General features: G+C 38.0%; 1 protein-coding gene across 1 annotated transcript in view; it reads right to left on the bottom strand.

Moving 5' to 3' along the window:
* The window catches only part of MYH15 (myosin heavy chain 15), a 144,487-nt gene that overhangs the window by 70,724 nt on the left and 55,774 nt on the right, over positions 1 to 17,989 (bottom strand). Inside the window, exons 18-24 of the mRNA XM_060640105.3 lie at positions 17,798 to 17,885; positions 14,833 to 14,950; positions 13,805 to 13,928; positions 10,021 to 10,157; positions 6,037 to 6,292; positions 2,646 to 2,888; positions 1,421 to 1,597 (exon numbers count right to left, since the gene is read on the bottom strand). Of these exons, the coding sequence (XP_060496088.3) occupies positions 1,421 to 1,597; positions 2,646 to 2,888; positions 6,037 to 6,292; positions 10,021 to 10,157; positions 13,805 to 13,928; positions 14,833 to 14,950; positions 17,798 to 17,885 (1,143 nt within the window). The remainder of the gene's footprint in view (positions 1 to 1,420; positions 1,598 to 2,645; positions 2,889 to 6,036; positions 6,293 to 10,020; positions 10,158 to 13,804; positions 13,929 to 14,832; positions 14,951 to 17,797; positions 17,886 to 17,989) is intronic.

The raw sequence follows: 17,989 nt of genomic DNA on the forward strand, positions 1-17,989 counted from the left end.
GATTGTTTCCCACTGATGGGAAGCCCACTTCTTCACACAGCAGCTCATTTCATGGGTGGGTAAGTCCATTTACTCAGGAGCGCTTCTTCATAAGAAGCCAAAAATGTTCTCAGTAAATTCTTCTCATGAGTCTAAACTCTGCTCCCTGGAGCAGCACCAAGCAAATATGTCTCCACACGATCATCTATGAATGTTAGGCAGCTCTCCTGAGTCTCCCAACTCAGTATCACAGACCCTTTCGAACACATCTCACAGGACATGATTCCTATACCTTCTTTACCACCTCGGTACCCTCTTCTAGTCCATAACATTATGTCATATTCTCGTTTCCCACCAAGGTGGTCAGAACATTCCAGTTTTGTCTGGATTAGTGTTGTCAACAATACCAAGGTTGGTTTAGCAGGAGGCTAGATAACAGTTACACTATGTCTATTTGATCATTGATATGATTACTTTTCAGCAGTAGAAGCTATTTCCTGTAACCAGCAAAATATACGAAATTCAAATGGGAGGAGGTGGGAGAATTTCTGGAAGGAGTATGTAAAAACCTGAAAGTAGATAAACTCCAGGAGAAAACAAGTAATTGTGTGCATGTGTATGAGCGAGAGAGCGCACGCACACACAATAAATCCTTATACTGAGGCTTTGTGAGACACACCAGCAGTGGAAATGGGAAGAGAATTGAAACAACGAACAGGTAATAGAGGAAACTGATAGAAAGGCATGAGGAAAAAGAAGCAAATAATGCAAATAAAACCAGACCACCCTTGTCATCAATTTTATAAAGGCTAAGCTTTTGGGACAAATAAGAGAGTGAATGCATATGCTATGTCAGTGGGGCAGGGGGCAGGGGGTAGGAGGAATGGTGAGGCAACCATTAAGAGTGGTTTGAAACATCTTCATCTCACAGGGTGTTTGGAGGCAGAACACGGACACCATCTTTAGAATCTCACAAGTATTTTACCAAAGTGTAGTAGAACACAGCTTGTGATTTACATATCTTTCAATTATAAATAAACCTCAGCACACCACTGGAGACACAACAGGGCCTTGAAACTAATCTTTCAACCCCATGTCAAACAGAGAACCAGCATATCGTTGGGCAAAACACCAGTTTCCGTGGGAGCTATGAGGAAAACTCAGTCACTTACAGGGATAATCTTTTATAATTCATCTCAGTGCTCTCCCACTGCCCAGGGTTGTATGAAGGTTGCATTTAAAAACTGACAGATTTCATGCTGGGGCTTCTCTTCTCCTGTAGTGGTTCAGTGTACCTTAAGAAAAACTAAACCTCTGTTTCCAAATATTAAGGAAACAAGCCATGCCACAAAGTTTTTCCAAAACTGTCAAGTAAGTTGAGTAAAAATCAGAGGTTTGTATGCATGTGGGGAGCAAACTAGCTAGATAGTACACTACCTACCTCATCTACTTGCTGTTCTACCTTCACTTTGGCTTTGCTCAGGCTGCTGAGTTTTTCCTCCTCTGTGCGTAGGTCATCCAGGGTCTGCTGATGGGTCTCCTGCATGACCTTGGCCGCTCTGTTAAGTTTGCCGATATCCTCACTTAGAGACTCGACTTCCTCAGTCAGGTTCTTGACCTATGGGAAGACAACAATGATAGCAGCATTAGAGTTTCCACTGGGAAGGTGGACATAATGCTAACGGCCATCTTCTCTCTTTTCTAGTATAGTCTCAGGAGGTATCCAATGTCATAAAGAACCAAATTCCCAATATACTGTTAAAAACTCTAAATTCACTTTTTCTTACACACACACACACACACACACACACACACACACACACACCGTTAGGGAATGAGGTATTCAGGTTAATCAGATATTATCAGGATAGCTCATTTGATGCCATTTTTAGAGTGTCATATTATTATATAACAAGAACACCACTAAAGGTAGTTTTGTGAGTATTCATGGGGCACGTAGGAATCTTGTGGTGTCTCACATCCCGACAGTGGCAATGAAAGAAGCATTCCAGCTGTTGAAATACATAAAAATGGAAGCTGGCTGTATCAGGCCCACGTGCTTTTTATGAAAGGGAACCAATGGCAAAGAGTTGCTATTTAATCATCTGCCAAAATTACAGTGTCATTTTAGAGACCAGTTGTTTATCAGAGGTTTGGTACAGAGTCCTCAGCTAGTTTCAATCCATACACAGATGCACAAGTTAAAACCCTCAACTGAAGCGGACAGCACGTCAAAGTCTTTAACTGGAATTAAAGTGTCATCTTCAAGGTCAAAGTTTAAATTAATGGCAGAGCTAGGGGTTCAGACATACCCCCGAGTCACCTTTCAGTAAACGGTATCATGTTAGCTCTCTTCCCCAAAAAGGATACTTAGAGGCCCAATGAAACCCTCTGCTCTTTCTATTAGATTTCAGATGTAATAAGATTGAAACAAGTGAAAATGTATCATTTGGAAAATTAAGTGGGGCTCCATAAGTGTGAATTGGAAGTTTGAATGGGGACAGTACAGTTCATCAGATACTTCATTTTATGCCAGTCTGACTCCCACTGCTGCAAAGTTGGAGGCCATCGTGTTAATTAATTTGAGCCGAGCAAGTCTGGTGCCGGAACCCGACAGGGAGTAGGATTGGGGCATCCAGGCCTCCCTACCATTATAGAAAAAGTACCTTGTGCTCTGTAGCACACTTCTCCTTCTGTGACTTCGCCAATAGTGTTTCCAGGTCATCGATTTCTTTCTTCAACTCGGAACATTCATCTTCGAGCTTCCGCCCCCTGGCAGTCAGCTCGGAATTTATCTCCTCTTCTTCCTCCACCCGCACCGACAGCACCTTGACTCTGGCCTCCAGCTGGATCTTGGATTTAATCAGCGACTCGCACTGCTCTTCAACATTTGCCAGGGTCTCTTGCTCCTGCCATGATGAGGAGAAAATTGTTGCCAACAGCTGGAAATAATTTATCAGCTAGGCGAAAATGCTGCTTAACGCATGGCAAAGAGATAATTGCCTGCCCTGTGACCAGCACTTTCACCCGCCTTTCCTCAGCAGGTGAAATAATATTCCCAGTTCCCTGATCCTATTGTTGAGAAGTGGAGGAGTTGCTGGTGCTTGGAGGTGCTTTTGATCTTTTGGGCCATTCAGTAGATTATATTACCTCTTCTAAAGCACTTAATAGAATCCTGGTGGCCTAAAGGAGATAACATGCCTCCAAAAATCAGTGGTGTACTGCTTAAATCACAGCTTCTGGAAGCATCCACATGGGCATAGAGTTTGAGGTTGATACCTGCTCAGAATACAGTCTTTTAAGAAAGCAGTGTTCCCTCAGACACTAGAAGATTTATATTATTATAAGTGCCCTGATGCACTTGTTTAATACATATAGGTATCCTCTAACAAGTAGTTGTGTATTTTTTATTTATAGGCTGAATTTAGAATTCATAAATTTTATTTCCAAGTCACTAACTAGATTTCACAATTGCTTCCAGTGAAAATCTTTTCCTCAATGTTCTACCAGAGTAAATTCTAAAAGTCATACATAGCAAGTGTAAAATAGTCTTTCCTTTTGTTCTTTCAAATGTGTTGTCTCCAATTCTCATGGAGTGACCCATTCTTCCTGTGTTATGGGTCAAGCAAAAAAAAAAAAAAAAATGAAGGGGTCAATTGTCTTTTTGCTACAAAACTTGTTTTATAACTTTTAACCTCTCTAATTTGTCTCTGTTTGAGGCAAAATAAAACCTTTTCTTTGGGAGCAAGTTCTTAATTACCATTGTGTCATTGCAACATAACTTCACATACATCTCTGTCTTCCATCTCTAGACCTCATTCATCCTTTACAATACACCACTTTGGACAACTTATTAACCATCCATTTGCCTTGCATAAGTTGTTTCATTAACTCAGATCAAGAAAAAAAGACAAAATTCTAGACCATTGGTTTCTGGCTAACTTTTGGTGAGAGAATGGCCATCTGCCCAACAAATGGTGCCCAAAGAGGCACTGATGGGGAAGGCATAGAATGGTAAATCTCCAACATCACTGAGGAGCAAAGAGAAGGGACAAATTAAAAACAAAACAAAAATGTTAAAGCAGGAAGAGTCCATGCAGATCAGAGAAGCTTCCAATGTTTGGGAAATAATGGGAACATTTGATTTTAGTTCATACCAGGTCGACAAGCAGAAAGCTATTCACTCTATTCCATTCGGTATGTGTACTGGATCTGTCATCATCACTGAATGAAGAAGACAGTCCAATCGACCATCATTGATCCCTTCATTAAACATGACGGCAGGATTTGGGGGCCGACTGAGCAATGGTATGTCAGGCTAACAGTAGGAACATCCTCTCCCTGATGGCAGTTCTTCTCTCACATATTCAGGATGTTGATTGGAATGGGTTTACTCACTTCTGCTGGTATTTTGAGTAAGTAAATGATTTTATAAGAATCTTTCTTTCTTTGATCCCTACTGTGTTCAGCTGTGTCCCTTAAAAGTGAATAATAAAATATTTCATAGCTCTGTCAACTCTTAAAATCTCAGTTACAATTTGAACTCATCTTAGCCTTCCTGGGTTTTCCCAGGAACTGGCTTGAATGTGTTTCCCATGTTCCCCACACTGATCCTTTATCATGTATCTGAGGCTTTTACCTACCACCCCCTGCATGAGTGGGGTCCATTTCTATCTTCCGTACCAGCCTAGGTAGCACTGGCCATGCTCTCTGTTCATAGGAAGAATGATGAAGACTGGAAGGCCAGATCTCATCCAAAGCTGCCTCTCCCCTGAGCCACACAAAACATGATCTTACAAACTGTAATTTTCACAGTATGAATTTAAAGTAGGTTTGGAGTGGGGCCCAGGAATTTGTATTTCAAACAAGCATCCCAGGTGAGGCTGAAATGCACTAAGTTTCTGGAACTACTGCTATGTTAAAAATGTATCAAAAATATAGGTCTGGGTGAAATTCTTATGTAAAATATGGCCTATTGGAACACTGATGAGTAGCATAGCCCCAAAATAAAAGAATAACTTGGGTCTGTCTAAAATTACTAAATTTTCCCTACTTTCCACTTAAGTTAAAAAAGCAGGAAAAAAAGTTTTGTAATTGTATTGTACGAATTGTATTATAAATTGTATATAATTGTAGTGGAACCTGGTATCTTTTAACTTAGCACTGTGCTAAGTGGGGTGGAAAATATAATAAAGGTGGATAAAATCTCATCCCTGCCTTTGGGATGTTTGAGGATAACAGCAGTCCCAGTGGCCAGAGAAGAGGAATGTGAAAGGCAGCGAGTAAGGGCACACTGGCATCAGATTGGAGATGTAGGCTCAAAGGAGTCTGGAGTCTACAACACACATCTTGCAGGATCTGAAGCTTATTCATCAGAAAAGCAATATATTGTTTGTTTAAGACAGAGCTACGGTTCTCAATCCTAACTGGATATCAGAATCACCCATATAGATTATTTGGACTCATGCAGGGCCTGCTTAATCAAAATACCTGAGAGTGGGGTCTAGGCATCTTTCTTTTTATTTTTTTAATGCTCCACCAATAAGTTTGATGCAAAGCCAATGTCGAGAGCTGATGTTTTTAAGAATTGGACTGATGAGTAAAGTTGATTTAGACTGGGGAAGGGGAAGTAGAGAGACCAAAATCAGGAAAACCGATTAGAAACATACTGCAATAATCCTGAAGATCTCAGTAAAGCTTTTCTTGGGATCTACTAAATCCTGTCTTTTGATTTGCTAATGGAGCAAATTTGATTTGTATGGAGCTACATACAAAACTTAAATTAAGACCCAGAGCTTCCTGGCTCCCGTGATAGATTATGGTGCTTTAATGTAGTTAAAACCCATCTAATAGTTTGTCCCCTTTTCAAAGACATCCTGCCAATGAAATCATTTCACTATGAAACAGGGTGTCTCTTTAAGTATTTCCATTGTGTTTGGTGAAATGCTATAGTATTTGAAAAGCACATGCTTCATTTTTCTCAAGTGAACACTGCCTGCAAAACAAGAGACTCTAATTAAAAACTTGATTTGAAGAACAAATGGTGGGGCCACTCACAGCTTGCAGCTGAAGAAGCAGATCATTCTTTTCCCTGATGAAGCAGACTTGTTCTGCTTTCAATTCTTCCCTCTCAGATTCTGATTTCTCCAAGGCTTTTTGCAGTTGCACATGCTCTTCCTTCAGAGCAGCTATCTCCTTTCCCATTCCAGCAGATTTAACAAGAGGCTTGATCTTGAAGAAGAGCCTCATCCAGGGCCAGTTCTTCACAGCCATGAACACTCTTATGTTCCACTGGATCAAAAGAAGTGCGTCCCTAAATCAAAAGAGAAAGAATAAAAGCAAGTCAACCCAGGCTATATGAGAGTTATTTTCCCAATTAAGATCCTTAAGAAGCATATCTTTTTAGGAGTCATTAAAAATTCTCATTAGTCTTCAAAGCACTTCTACATCTGGGCTCTTATTTGATTCTGGCAAAAGCCTTATGAGGACTTCTGGGGCTAGCAATGTTGTGGGCTAGGTGTCCCCCAAATACTCCCATTACATCCTTTCAATGAGCACTGAGCCTAAAGGAGGAAAGAAAGAAAGAGGGATCAAAAAAACCTTAACAAAAAGTGAATGTGTGTATACCTTGGCCATCTTCATGGAATGAGGGATCTAGTTTTGATATTGTAGGGATTTATATTTTTATACCCATATGGATAAAGAGACAGGCTGAGACTTTCAACGAATGTCACCCTTAATGAAAAGAAAAATTTAAAAATTCACCACTGGCACAAAGTGATGTCAAAGAGAAATACATCTGATTTGCTATGGGCTCAGGATGAAGAAAAAATTCTACCCTGGGAATTTTTTTTAAGTTTATTTTCATTTATTTTGAAAGAGAGAGAGAGAGCAGGGGAAGGGGAAGAGAGAGAGGGAGACAATACCAAGCAGTCTCCATGCTGTCAGCGTGGAGGCCAATGGAGGGCTTGAACTTATGGAACAGTGAGATCATGACATGAGTCAAAACCAAGAGTTGAACACTTAACCAACAAACCACCCAGGCACTCTGAAATGTACTTTTTTTAAAAAAGAAACTCATCTAAACTGACTCAAGAAGATAGAAAATCTCAATGACCTATGTTGTTAAATAAATGGAATCAAAATTATAAAAATATATCAAAAAAAAAAACCCATAACCAGATCTACATGGCTTTATAGGCAATTTTACCAACCATTCAGGGAATAGACAATCAAAATAAATTGTTTCATGTTTTACAAAGAGGAAACATTCTCTACTTGTTTTACACAGTTAAGGTAATCTTGATCCAAAGTCAGATAACACAGAAGGAGAAAATAAAATTACAGACCAAACTTATTCATGAACATTGTTGCAAAAATCTTTATGATTATACTACAACCAAACCCATCAATATATGAAAAAGGTATTTCAAAAATAAAGTCCTTTTAACATTTAAAAAATCTATTAATATAATTTAATACACTTATAGGTTAATGGACAAAAAAACCATGGGATTATTTCATTAGATACAGAAAAATTTAACCATTTTACTGTTGAAATCACTTAATGAAATAGGATGGAATGAATGTCCTCCACACAATATAACATACCTACAAAAAGAAAAAATCTACAGTAAACATCATCTTAAAAAGGAAATGATAGCTTTCCCCAAAGCAAGAAATATGACAAAGACTGGTAAAAGTTTTGAAGTCCAAAATACTGCAAGTTAGTAGCAATACAGAGCAATGAGACTTTCATACACTTCTGGTGAAGAGTAAATTGGAAAGCATTTTGACAATATCTCATGAAGATGGAGTTGTGTGTAAGCTAAAGTCTAATAATTCATACCCTAGAGAAAGCTATTCAAAGTGTGAACTTCACCAGCTGCTATCAACAAACTCTCACTGCATGAACCAGCATTTTGAGTAATACTGCATTCAAGAAACTCTTGCATACATGCAGGAGCAGATATTTATAAAAACGACACTACAGAGCAGTTCCTAATAGCAAAAATTATAAATGAGTTAAATTTACTTGGGCTAGAAAATGGATAAATAAATCATGATATATTTGTACAATGGAATACTATAGAGCATTTAAACTCCATAGTCTAGCACTAGATTTATAAACATTAATAAATTTCAGGGGTGCCTGGGTAACTCGCTCAGTTAGTTAAGTATCTGAATCTTGGTTTCTACTCAGGTCAGATCTCATGGTCCTGAGATTGAGCCCTGAGTTAGGCTCTGTTGAGCATGGAGCCTGCTTGATTCTCTCTCTCTCTCTCCCTCTTTCTTGGCCCATCCCTGCTCATGCTTGTGCACACTCTCATAAATAAATAAATAAATAAATAAATAAATAAATAAATAAAATAAGTTTCAAAAATAGTTCCGAATATAAAGAACAAATTTAAGGATAATATATGGAATATTATTTATGTGAAGACTGAAAACATGCAAAATCATAATTTTTTAAGGATATCTATATATCCCCATAGGATTTGGATCAAGGCAGAAATCCACAAGGGGTTTCAACTGTATCTGTTAATTTATTTTTTTTAATGTTTTGAGCAACTATAGAAAAATAGGTTAAAGATATGAAAACATACCTTTATATATTTTATATATTAAACATTAATGAAACATGGAATGATAAAACAAATTCAGGATCTGGGAAACTAGGTATAGGACCTCGATCAAGGGAGAAATACACAAGGGGTTTTAATTTTGTAAATATTTTAATTGTGAGCAATTATAGATGAAATGTTAGGAATTGAAATACTTTGATGATAAACTCCATGAGTATGCATTAGAATATTTTCTGTATTTTTTGTGTATTTGAAACATTTTATAATAATTTTTTAAAAGCCATCCAATGATTTAGAAGGAATTAATAGTAAAGACCTCATTTTATAGATGAAGGAAGTAAACTATATAGTAATTAAGAGTTTTACCCATGTTCACAAAACTACTCCTAGAAGCCATGTCTTCTAATCCCCAAACTCCCATACCGTACCAAGCACTGAGTCACAAAAGACTCTGAGGAGAGGTCTCTCTAATATCTTTGGTATCACCATGTAATGATATTTTTCTTCTTAGGAAAAACAGAAGGAATTAATACACTGAGAATTAAACAAGTTATGCCAAGACCTGTGGACCTGTCTTCAGAAGGTAAACTACACCATGGAAAAAATAAATGCAATTGCAGAATCTGTTTTTCAGAATCCCTTTGTTTGGAGATTTTACAAGCTTGCTTTCCATGGTTCTATTAGACAAAACCTATACCTTAGTGTCCAAATGTGATAAATGTCCCTAGTGAGCCTGCTTGAAATGAAGTAACAGAGTTAGGATTACATATCACCAACAGCCATAGTTTCTGACCCAGGGGAGGTTGGAAAGGGGTCAAGACACCTCCCCACTCTGCAGCAAACTTCCTGAGAGTTGACTGTGGCAGGCATGCAAACTTTTCCAAGTCTGCTTCTATTACGAAATGTGAGTCACACCATCCTCAGAGATCCAGACTTCCTTGACTATAAAGAATCCCTCCAAAGGGAAGGCTGGAAACAATACAAGAAATACCTGAATTATGTTTATACTTGGTTGGATAAGGCAATAAAAGCCCGGGGCACCTGGGTGGCGCAGTCGGTTAAGCGTCCGACTTCAGCCGGGTCACGATCTCACGGTCTGTGAGTTCGAGCCCCGCGTCGGGCTCTGGGCTGATGGCTCGGAGCCTGGAGCCTGTTTCCGATTCTGTGTCTCCCTCTCTCTCTGTCCCTCCCCCGTTCATGCTCTGTCTCTCTCTGTCCCAAAAATAAAAAAAAATAAAAAAAAAATAAAAAATAAAAAAAAAAATAAAAAAAAAAAAATAAAAGCCCTTTGTGCTCTGTTTGGTGTTCCATGATTTAAAATTTTTAAGTGATGTCCCCACATAAGCAGAGGTTGCAGTTCTTTACCTTGACCTATTATAAGACAATGAGATAAGGTCACATTGATTTAGGTACACCACTACTCTAGCAGTGGGGGTGAAGGGTAGTGATATCATACCTCTCTTCCAGAATCCTCTGGTACTTGATTCGCATCAGTTTGCCCCGTACTTTGGCTTGGAACATTGTGAAGACTTTAGAAAGTCTCTCATCTCTCATTGCTTCCAGTTGTTCCAGAAAACCAGCTTTTAAAAACACCTAAAATAAATAAGTCAGATATTACTTCCACTCACAATGGGTATTTATTAAATGTCTAATGAATGACTGTATAAACTAATATACTCATTGATTAGTTGTATTTCTTGTCAAGTTTTACTCAGTGGGTAAAATGCACATTCTAGAAAGTTTGATTTTATAAATTCAAAGTTTGCAAAAAATATTTTATTTAATCTTGTGGTTATTTTGGTTCCTTAAGAATATGGACTATTCTTGGGGTGCCTGGGTGGCTCAATCAGTTAAACATCTGACTCTCAGCTTTGGCTCAGGTCATGATCTCACAACTTCATGGGTTTAAGCCCCATCAGGCTCTGCACTGCAGAGCCTGCTTGGGATTCTCTCTCTCTCTCTCTCTCTCTCTCTCTCTCTCTCTGCCCCTTTCCAATTCACTGTTTCTCAAAAATAAATAAACAAACTTAAAGTAAAAAGAACATAGACTATTCTCCTTATCTGTTAATAATGTGTAGGTTGTCAAGGGAAACTGGTTTAAGTTTTAAGTTAGACTCAGCCAGGCAGTGTTCAGAAGTGCCAGGCAGGGGTCTGCAAACTTTTCTGTAAAAGGCCAGATAGAAAATATTTTGGACTTTATAGATCACATAGAATTTTCATAGATCTAAAGAATCTTCTTCATCTCCTCCTCCTCCTCTTGTTCCTTCCTTCCTCACCTCTTACTCTTCCCCCTTCTTTTTAAAAAACAACCATTTAAAAATGTCAAACCATTTTTAATTAATTTATTATTTTTATTTTTTAATTTACATCCAAGTTAGTTAGCATACAATGCAGTGCAACAATGACTTCAGGATAGATTCCTTATTGCCCCTTACCCATTTAGCCCATCCCCACCCCCGACAACCCCTTCAGCAACCTTCTGTTTGCTCTCTTTTAAGAGTCTTTTATGTTTTATCACCCTCCTTGTTTTTATATTGTTTTTGCTTCCCTTCCTTTCTGTTCATCTGTTTGTATCTTAAATTCTTCATATGAGTGAAGTCATATGACATGTGTCTTTCTCTGACTAATTTCACTTAGCATAATACCCTCCAGTTCCATCTACATAGTCGCAAATGGCAAGATTTCATTCTTTTTGATTACCAGGTAATATTCCATTGTATATATATACCACATCTTCTTTATCCATTCATCCATCGATGGACATTGGGCTCTTTCCATACTTTGGCTATTGTCAATAGCACTGCTATAAACATTGGGGTGCATGTGCCCCTTCAAAACAGCACACCTGTATCCCTTGGATAAATACCTAGTAGTGCAATTGCTGGGTCATAGGGTAGTTCTATTTTTAATTTTTGGAGGAACCTCCATACTGTTTTCCAGAGTGGCTGCACCAGTTTGCATTCCCATCAGCAGTGCAGAAGAGATCCTCTTTCTCCACATGCTTGCCAGCATCGGTTGTTGCCTGAGTTGTTAATGTTAGCCATTCTGACAGGTGTCAGGTGGTATCTCATTGTGGTTTTGGTTTGCATTTCCCTGATGATGAGTGATGTTGAGCATTTTTTCATGGGTCAGTTGGCCATCTGGATGTCTTCTTTGGAGAAGTGTCTATTCATGTCTTTTGCCTATTTCTTCATTGGATTATTTGTTTTTTTGGGTGTTGAGTTTGATAAGTTCTTTATAGATTTTGTTTGCTAACCCTTTATCTGATATGTCATTTGCAAATATGTTCTCCCATTCTGTTGGTTGCCTTTTAGTTTTGCTGATTGTTTTATTCGCTGTGCAGAAGCTTTTTATTTTGATGAGATCCCAACAGTTCATTTTTGCTTTTGTTTCCTTTGCCTCCAGAGATGTGTTGAGTAAGAAGTTGCTGTGGCCGAGATCAAAGAGGTTTTTGCCTGCTTTCTCCTCGAGGATTTTGATGGATTCCTGTCTTACATTTAGGTCTTTCATCCTTTTTGAGTTTATTTTTGTGTATGGTGTAAGAAAATGATGCAGGTTCATTTTTCTGCATGTTGTTGTCCAGTTTTCCCAGCACCATTTGCTGAAGAGACTGTCTTTATTCCATTGGATATTTGTTCCTGCTTTGTCAAAGATTAGCTGGCCGTACGTTTGTGGGTCCATTTCTGGGTTATCTGTTCTGTTCCATTGATCTGAGTGTCTGTTTTTGTGTCAGTACCATACTGTCTTGATGATTACAGCTTTGTAATACAGCTTGAAGTCTGTAATTGTGATGCCTCCAGCTTTGGTTTTCTTTTTCAAGATTACTTTGGCTATTCAGGGTCTTTTCTGGTTCCATACAAATTTTAGGGTTGTTTGTTCTAGCTCTGTGAAGAATGCTGGTGTTATTTTGATAGGGATTGCTCAAACCATTTTAACATATAAAAAATAGTCCATGTAGATGGACCTTACACCAAAGTTTTTGATCTCTGCTCCAGAGAATTCACTTTGTCTTTGATATTAATGAGTCCACATACACTTTTTCAAGAATTATTAGTAATGGCCAAGATGAGGTGAGTGAGGTGTCAGGCACAATTTTAAGGAAGCTCTCACTTTTAAGGTTGTATAAGTCAGTACTTACATAACCTTAATAGTGAGTGCTTCTCAAATTTTGTGCTTTAGGAGGCTCTTTTTACTCATGCTAGTCCTAGTCTAGATGAGTAGTATACAGCAAAAATAATTAAGCACACAAGGAAGCAAGAGACCAGTAGTGGAAATCAGCAGAAACAACGAACACCAGAAACAGACTCTCAAGAACTCAAAAGACGGGAGTCGACTAACATTTTATAATCATGTCCTAATGGAGTTCTTTTTCTGTGAGCTCTTTACCCTAGACCTTCCAATTCTCCTTCTAACAATTTGGTCCTTCTATGGATGTCATTAGGAATAACTTGATGTTGACCATCAACTAAAACCAAATCTATTAGAAGTTTCCCATAATATGTGGGTTATTCCAAAATCATCTAACATGAGACAGAATTTAGTAAACTACATTTAAGGGACTTAATTTTGGATTAATTTTTTTAGATAGTGGGGTTGATCTTAACATTATTTTATTTTATTTTTTTAGAGAGAGAGAGAGAAAGTGAGTTGTGGAGGGGTAGAGAGAGAGAGAGGGAGAGGGAGAGGGAGATTCTTAAGCAGGCTCCACACTCAGCACAGAGCCTAGCGTGGGGCTCCATCTCACAATCCTAAGACCAAGACCTGAGCCAAAATCAAGAGTCAAATGCTTAGCTGACTGATCCACCCAGGGACTTAAACATTTTTAATTACTCATATAGTCTCCTAGAATTAATTCCCTAAAAGAGTACTTGTGAATAAACCAATTCACACACATACAAGCAGTTCATTCCAATAAGCTGATTTACCTTCTTCTAGCTCTGATGTCGATGCACATTTTCTAGCACAGCAAGGTTAATTCAATATTTATATCTTGGCCCAAACTTACTTAAATGAATAATTATAAAAATGCAAATATACTCAAAACTGAGGTTTAAGAAACATTGAGTTTTCTCCCAAACAGCGTTGAAGTTTCCACTTTCAACCAAGCTCTATTTGTGTTATTTGCGGTCACAAGAACTGTAGAATGCCTTATCATTGCACTTTCATGGGTATTTTATTTTAAGATACACACTCTTTCCTCCCACTCTTCTCCAAATGCATTCTTCCTAGTTTTCTGTTACCTTAGTGATTCCAAAGCGATACTGGATATGGTCTATCTCCAATGAGGCAAGTAATTCTTCAGTGGCTTTTCTGCTGCTCACAAACCTACTCTTTGGAAAGGCCCTGGGGTTCAGGATGCAGTACCTAATTTAAAATAGATAAAGAATAAGTCCTGGGATCAGAGAGGTCATATGATTCAAACGAAGAATAATTTGGACAAGTGAGGTAAAGAAGGTACAGACTTGTACCTCTCCTATCAATATGTTCAACTTTTGGAAAACTCCTGGAAAAAATAATGAGGATACAAGCAATAAAACCTTACTTTGGCATAATAGTGTGTATTTTTATAGTACTTTAGAGACAACATCATTTGATTCTCTGCTCAGTTACAGACGGAAGGAGAGATTGAGAGTCAAAGGGAGAGAAAGAGCCAGGCTTAAGTATCTCTATTGTACAGGTAAGAAAACTGAAAAGCAGAGACATTAAATGTCTCTTCCAAGATTTCTTCACCCTAATGGTGAGCTGGCAGAGAACTAGAAATATGCCTCTTAATTCTGAGACAGGTACTCTTTCTACTCTACCATACTTGGCTCAAATTTGTTTGATGACCTATAATTTACACTTTCGGAATTCAGGAAATAGAAAGCAAAAATGCCTCTCCTGCGGCCTGCCACACACCCTGCTGGCTTCCTTTCTTTCACAGGCTTGCTAGTAAAGCAACAGCCTACTTGGAAGGCAGCTACGATTAAGTACATACAACATTTCAGAAATTCAATTCAGCCTCCATGTCTTTCTTCTGTATATATTTCTTCTATATGTAGGTCTATTATCCGTTAATAGAGATTTAAGGATATTACAGCTACATGGATGTTGGATTTAAGGGGAAGTAATAATGGAACTGTGTTGTCATATATCTCACCACCACCAAAACACATCGATCTGTAGTCTGGAGGACATCAACCAAACAAACAATGCATGCCTAAACACTCAGAAAGAGAGGAAAGCAGAATGCCTTAGGTTCCTTGGGTCCTAGGATGTATATCTTTACCTTTGTTTAAAATCAGCATACAACAGTTGGTTCGGAAAACCTTCACAGCATATCCTGATCCCTTCTAAGACACCATTACAACGCAGCTGCTGCAGAACCAAGTAAGGGTCCAATACACCTGAAGAAGAAGGGCCGCGCTTAGTCTGTTCCAAAAAAGATTATTACTCAAGATTTTGTCCTAATTGCTGCATCTTGAGATTTTAAAAATGTTTGAATTTTGTGCTCTTTACATAATAGGTAGTAGGCATTCACTCACTCCCCAGCCTGAGGACACTCACAGTACCCATCCTTTCATGCAAGAGTCTCCAAATAGGATTTACTCCAAATAGGATTTACTCAAAATTCCTTTAACACAGAATGAACCTTTTAACTCACAGTTTGTCAAGTTTTATAAGCAAATACACCTAGAAGGCAAAAAAGAATACATTTTTGCTAGAATTGTAAATAGCTGGCATTATATCCATTCTCTGGCCAGAACCAGCCAGAAAGGAGTATAAGAACACAAAAGGCAACTGCCACCTCCAAGTAGGAAGGAAAAGGGATTACAAGAAGGGGGAATACAAAGAAAGGAGAAGATGAGCACAGCCACAAAATTGTTTACTATTTATGAAAGACTTGAGCACATGCCAGCCTGCATTCTCTCCTCACTATCTTGAGAGCACCTAAGTTTTATTCTATAGCATAAGCATCTTCCTATCACTTCCACGTTTATCAGATGAAACCCTACTAGAGCTGCAGCAGCAATCTCTGAGAGAAGCCTTAGATAAACCTTCCAAGGAGCCTTCCAAGGAGTCTTCAGGAAGAAGCCAAGTAGTGTTCCTCTTAACACAAAGGGCTATGAAAGTATTGTAAGAAAAATGGAAATCAGATGATTCTCTGTTTATGTCCAAAGTCACAGAAATAAACTCTAAGCCATATATTCATCTTCCTGTACTCTAATTCCTTTCATAGATAGAAACAGATGATCTGTAAGAAGGGGAACAAGTGGACCTCTATGACCCCAAAAGGTCAATCATGCTATTCTCTTTAAGCACATATGAAAAACTGTCTTGATTAGATCACAAAGCTTTTCTTATGACTTTGTCTTATAACTTAAAAAAAAAAAAGAAGATAACTGCTAAAATCAGAGCTGACTCTATGGGAGACAACTCTAATAGGTAACAGAATTGCTCCAAAATAGAGGCAGCTAATTAGATTTCTTGCCAAATGGAAGCAGTGTCCCTAGATGCATTCAGAAACCCAGCTGATAAGAAACAATGAGACAAAAACATACAGAGTCAATGAACATGAAGTGTTTGTGTTGCAAAAACCCAAACTGCAGTATCATTGTTTAGTATCACACTTTCCCAAAATAGGTCACAGGCTGTCAAGATTAGGGTCTTAATTACAGGAGGTTAATAAAAATGCAAGATACTACAGAACCTCAGAAATTAGAATCAGCAGCATCTGGCTGGCTACATATTCCAAAGGTGATTAGTGCTCTGAAGACTTAAGTGTGTATCACACATATAACTTTGAGCTGACAGCCTCTGACCAAGTTATATAGGAGCCTGTAATTCCAAAAAGAAGTCTGAGAATCTTCAAACCCATTATGTGAGGAAAGCAATCCATGTAGTTAATAATGGTAAAAACTTTGTTTGGGCAATTAAATACACAAACAAATAATTTACCACCACCCACCTACTGCTGTCCTTTCATCAAAAAGCATCCACTACAATAACCAAGATACGGAAACAACCTAAGTGTTCAGAGATGGAAGAATGGATAAAGAAGGTGAGGGGTGTGTGTGTGTGTGTGTGTGTGTGTGTGTGTGTGTGTGTGTGCTTGCGCATACATACATATATACATGTATACACAATGGAATATTATTCAGCCATAAAAAAGGAGAAAGTCCTGCCATATGCAACAACATGGAAGGACACTGAAGGCATTATACTAAGTGAAATAAGTCAGGCAAAGAAATATAAATACTGTGTGATCTCACTTATATGTGAAATCTAAAAGCAAACAAACCCAAACTCATAGGAAAAGAGATTAGATTTGTGGTTGCCAGAAACAGGGGGTGGGTGAGGAAGGGGAAATTGGACGAAGGTGGTCCTAAGGCACTAACTTCCAGTCATAAGATAAATAAGTACTAGGGATATAACATACAACATGATGAATACAATTAACACTGCTATACGGTATATTTGAAAAGTTAAGCATCAAAAGAGTAAAGTTAACAGAATCAATTTTAAGAATTTTTATCACAAGGAAAAAAATATCTATATGAGGTGATGAATGTTAACTAAACTTGGTAAACATTTCACAATATATGTAAGCCAAATCATTGTGCTGTACACCTTAAATTTATACTGTAGTGCTATATGTCAATTATATCTCAATAAAACTGGGGTGGGGGAAGAAACATTAAAAAAAAAAAACTGCCCATGCCTCAGAAGACATAGCTAAAGAGATGGGTGCTGTAGGGAGAACGAAGATATTAGTATTGGCGAGGAAGACTGGAGGGAGTTCTTAACAATTAGAAATGGATTTAGGAACTGTCTTTATGGTCATTTTAGATAATTCAGATCAAATAATCTCCTTTATGCCTAAATATCTACCTTAATTCCTCCAGTGATTATCTAATTCCTTTTATTATACTTTGCCCTCATAGGCAATGGCATAGAAGCTCATCCAGGTTTTAGTGTGAAATTCAAGGAGGAATTTCAATGCTAATATCAAGCATTCTAATGTTACCCAGTTGGGTCGGATTCATGAAATCCTTCTGTATGTCCACTTGAATCTCAATTCAAAAGCAATCTTAAGGAAGTTCTGAAGACCTCGCTTTTAACTTACTTTCATTTTTCTATCAGAAATCTACTCTTATATAAAAGGGACCAGTAATTTTTTTAAAAAAGACATTCAACATAGCTTGAATCAAATGTATTCCCCAGTACGGATTACAAAGAAGTCTAGTTCTTACCTGGCCTTTTGTTCACATTGGGATTTATGCATCTCACAAAATGAGGCACTGTTGATTTCAGCTTAGTCATCAATTTATTTAGGTTTTCCTTAAATAGAGACCATAACAAACACAAAATCACTTTGCAAATCACTAAAAACACCAATCTACCTCACAATTGTCTCCAAGTCCATCAACTTAATCGTAAAGCCA

Source organism: Panthera onca, chromosome C2, assembly GCF_046562875.1.
Source record: "Panthera onca isolate mPanOnc1 chromosome C2, mPanOnc1 haplotype 2, whole genome shotgun sequence".
NCBI classification, from domain to species: Eukaryota; Metazoa; Chordata; class Mammalia; order Carnivora; family Felidae; genus Panthera; species Panthera onca.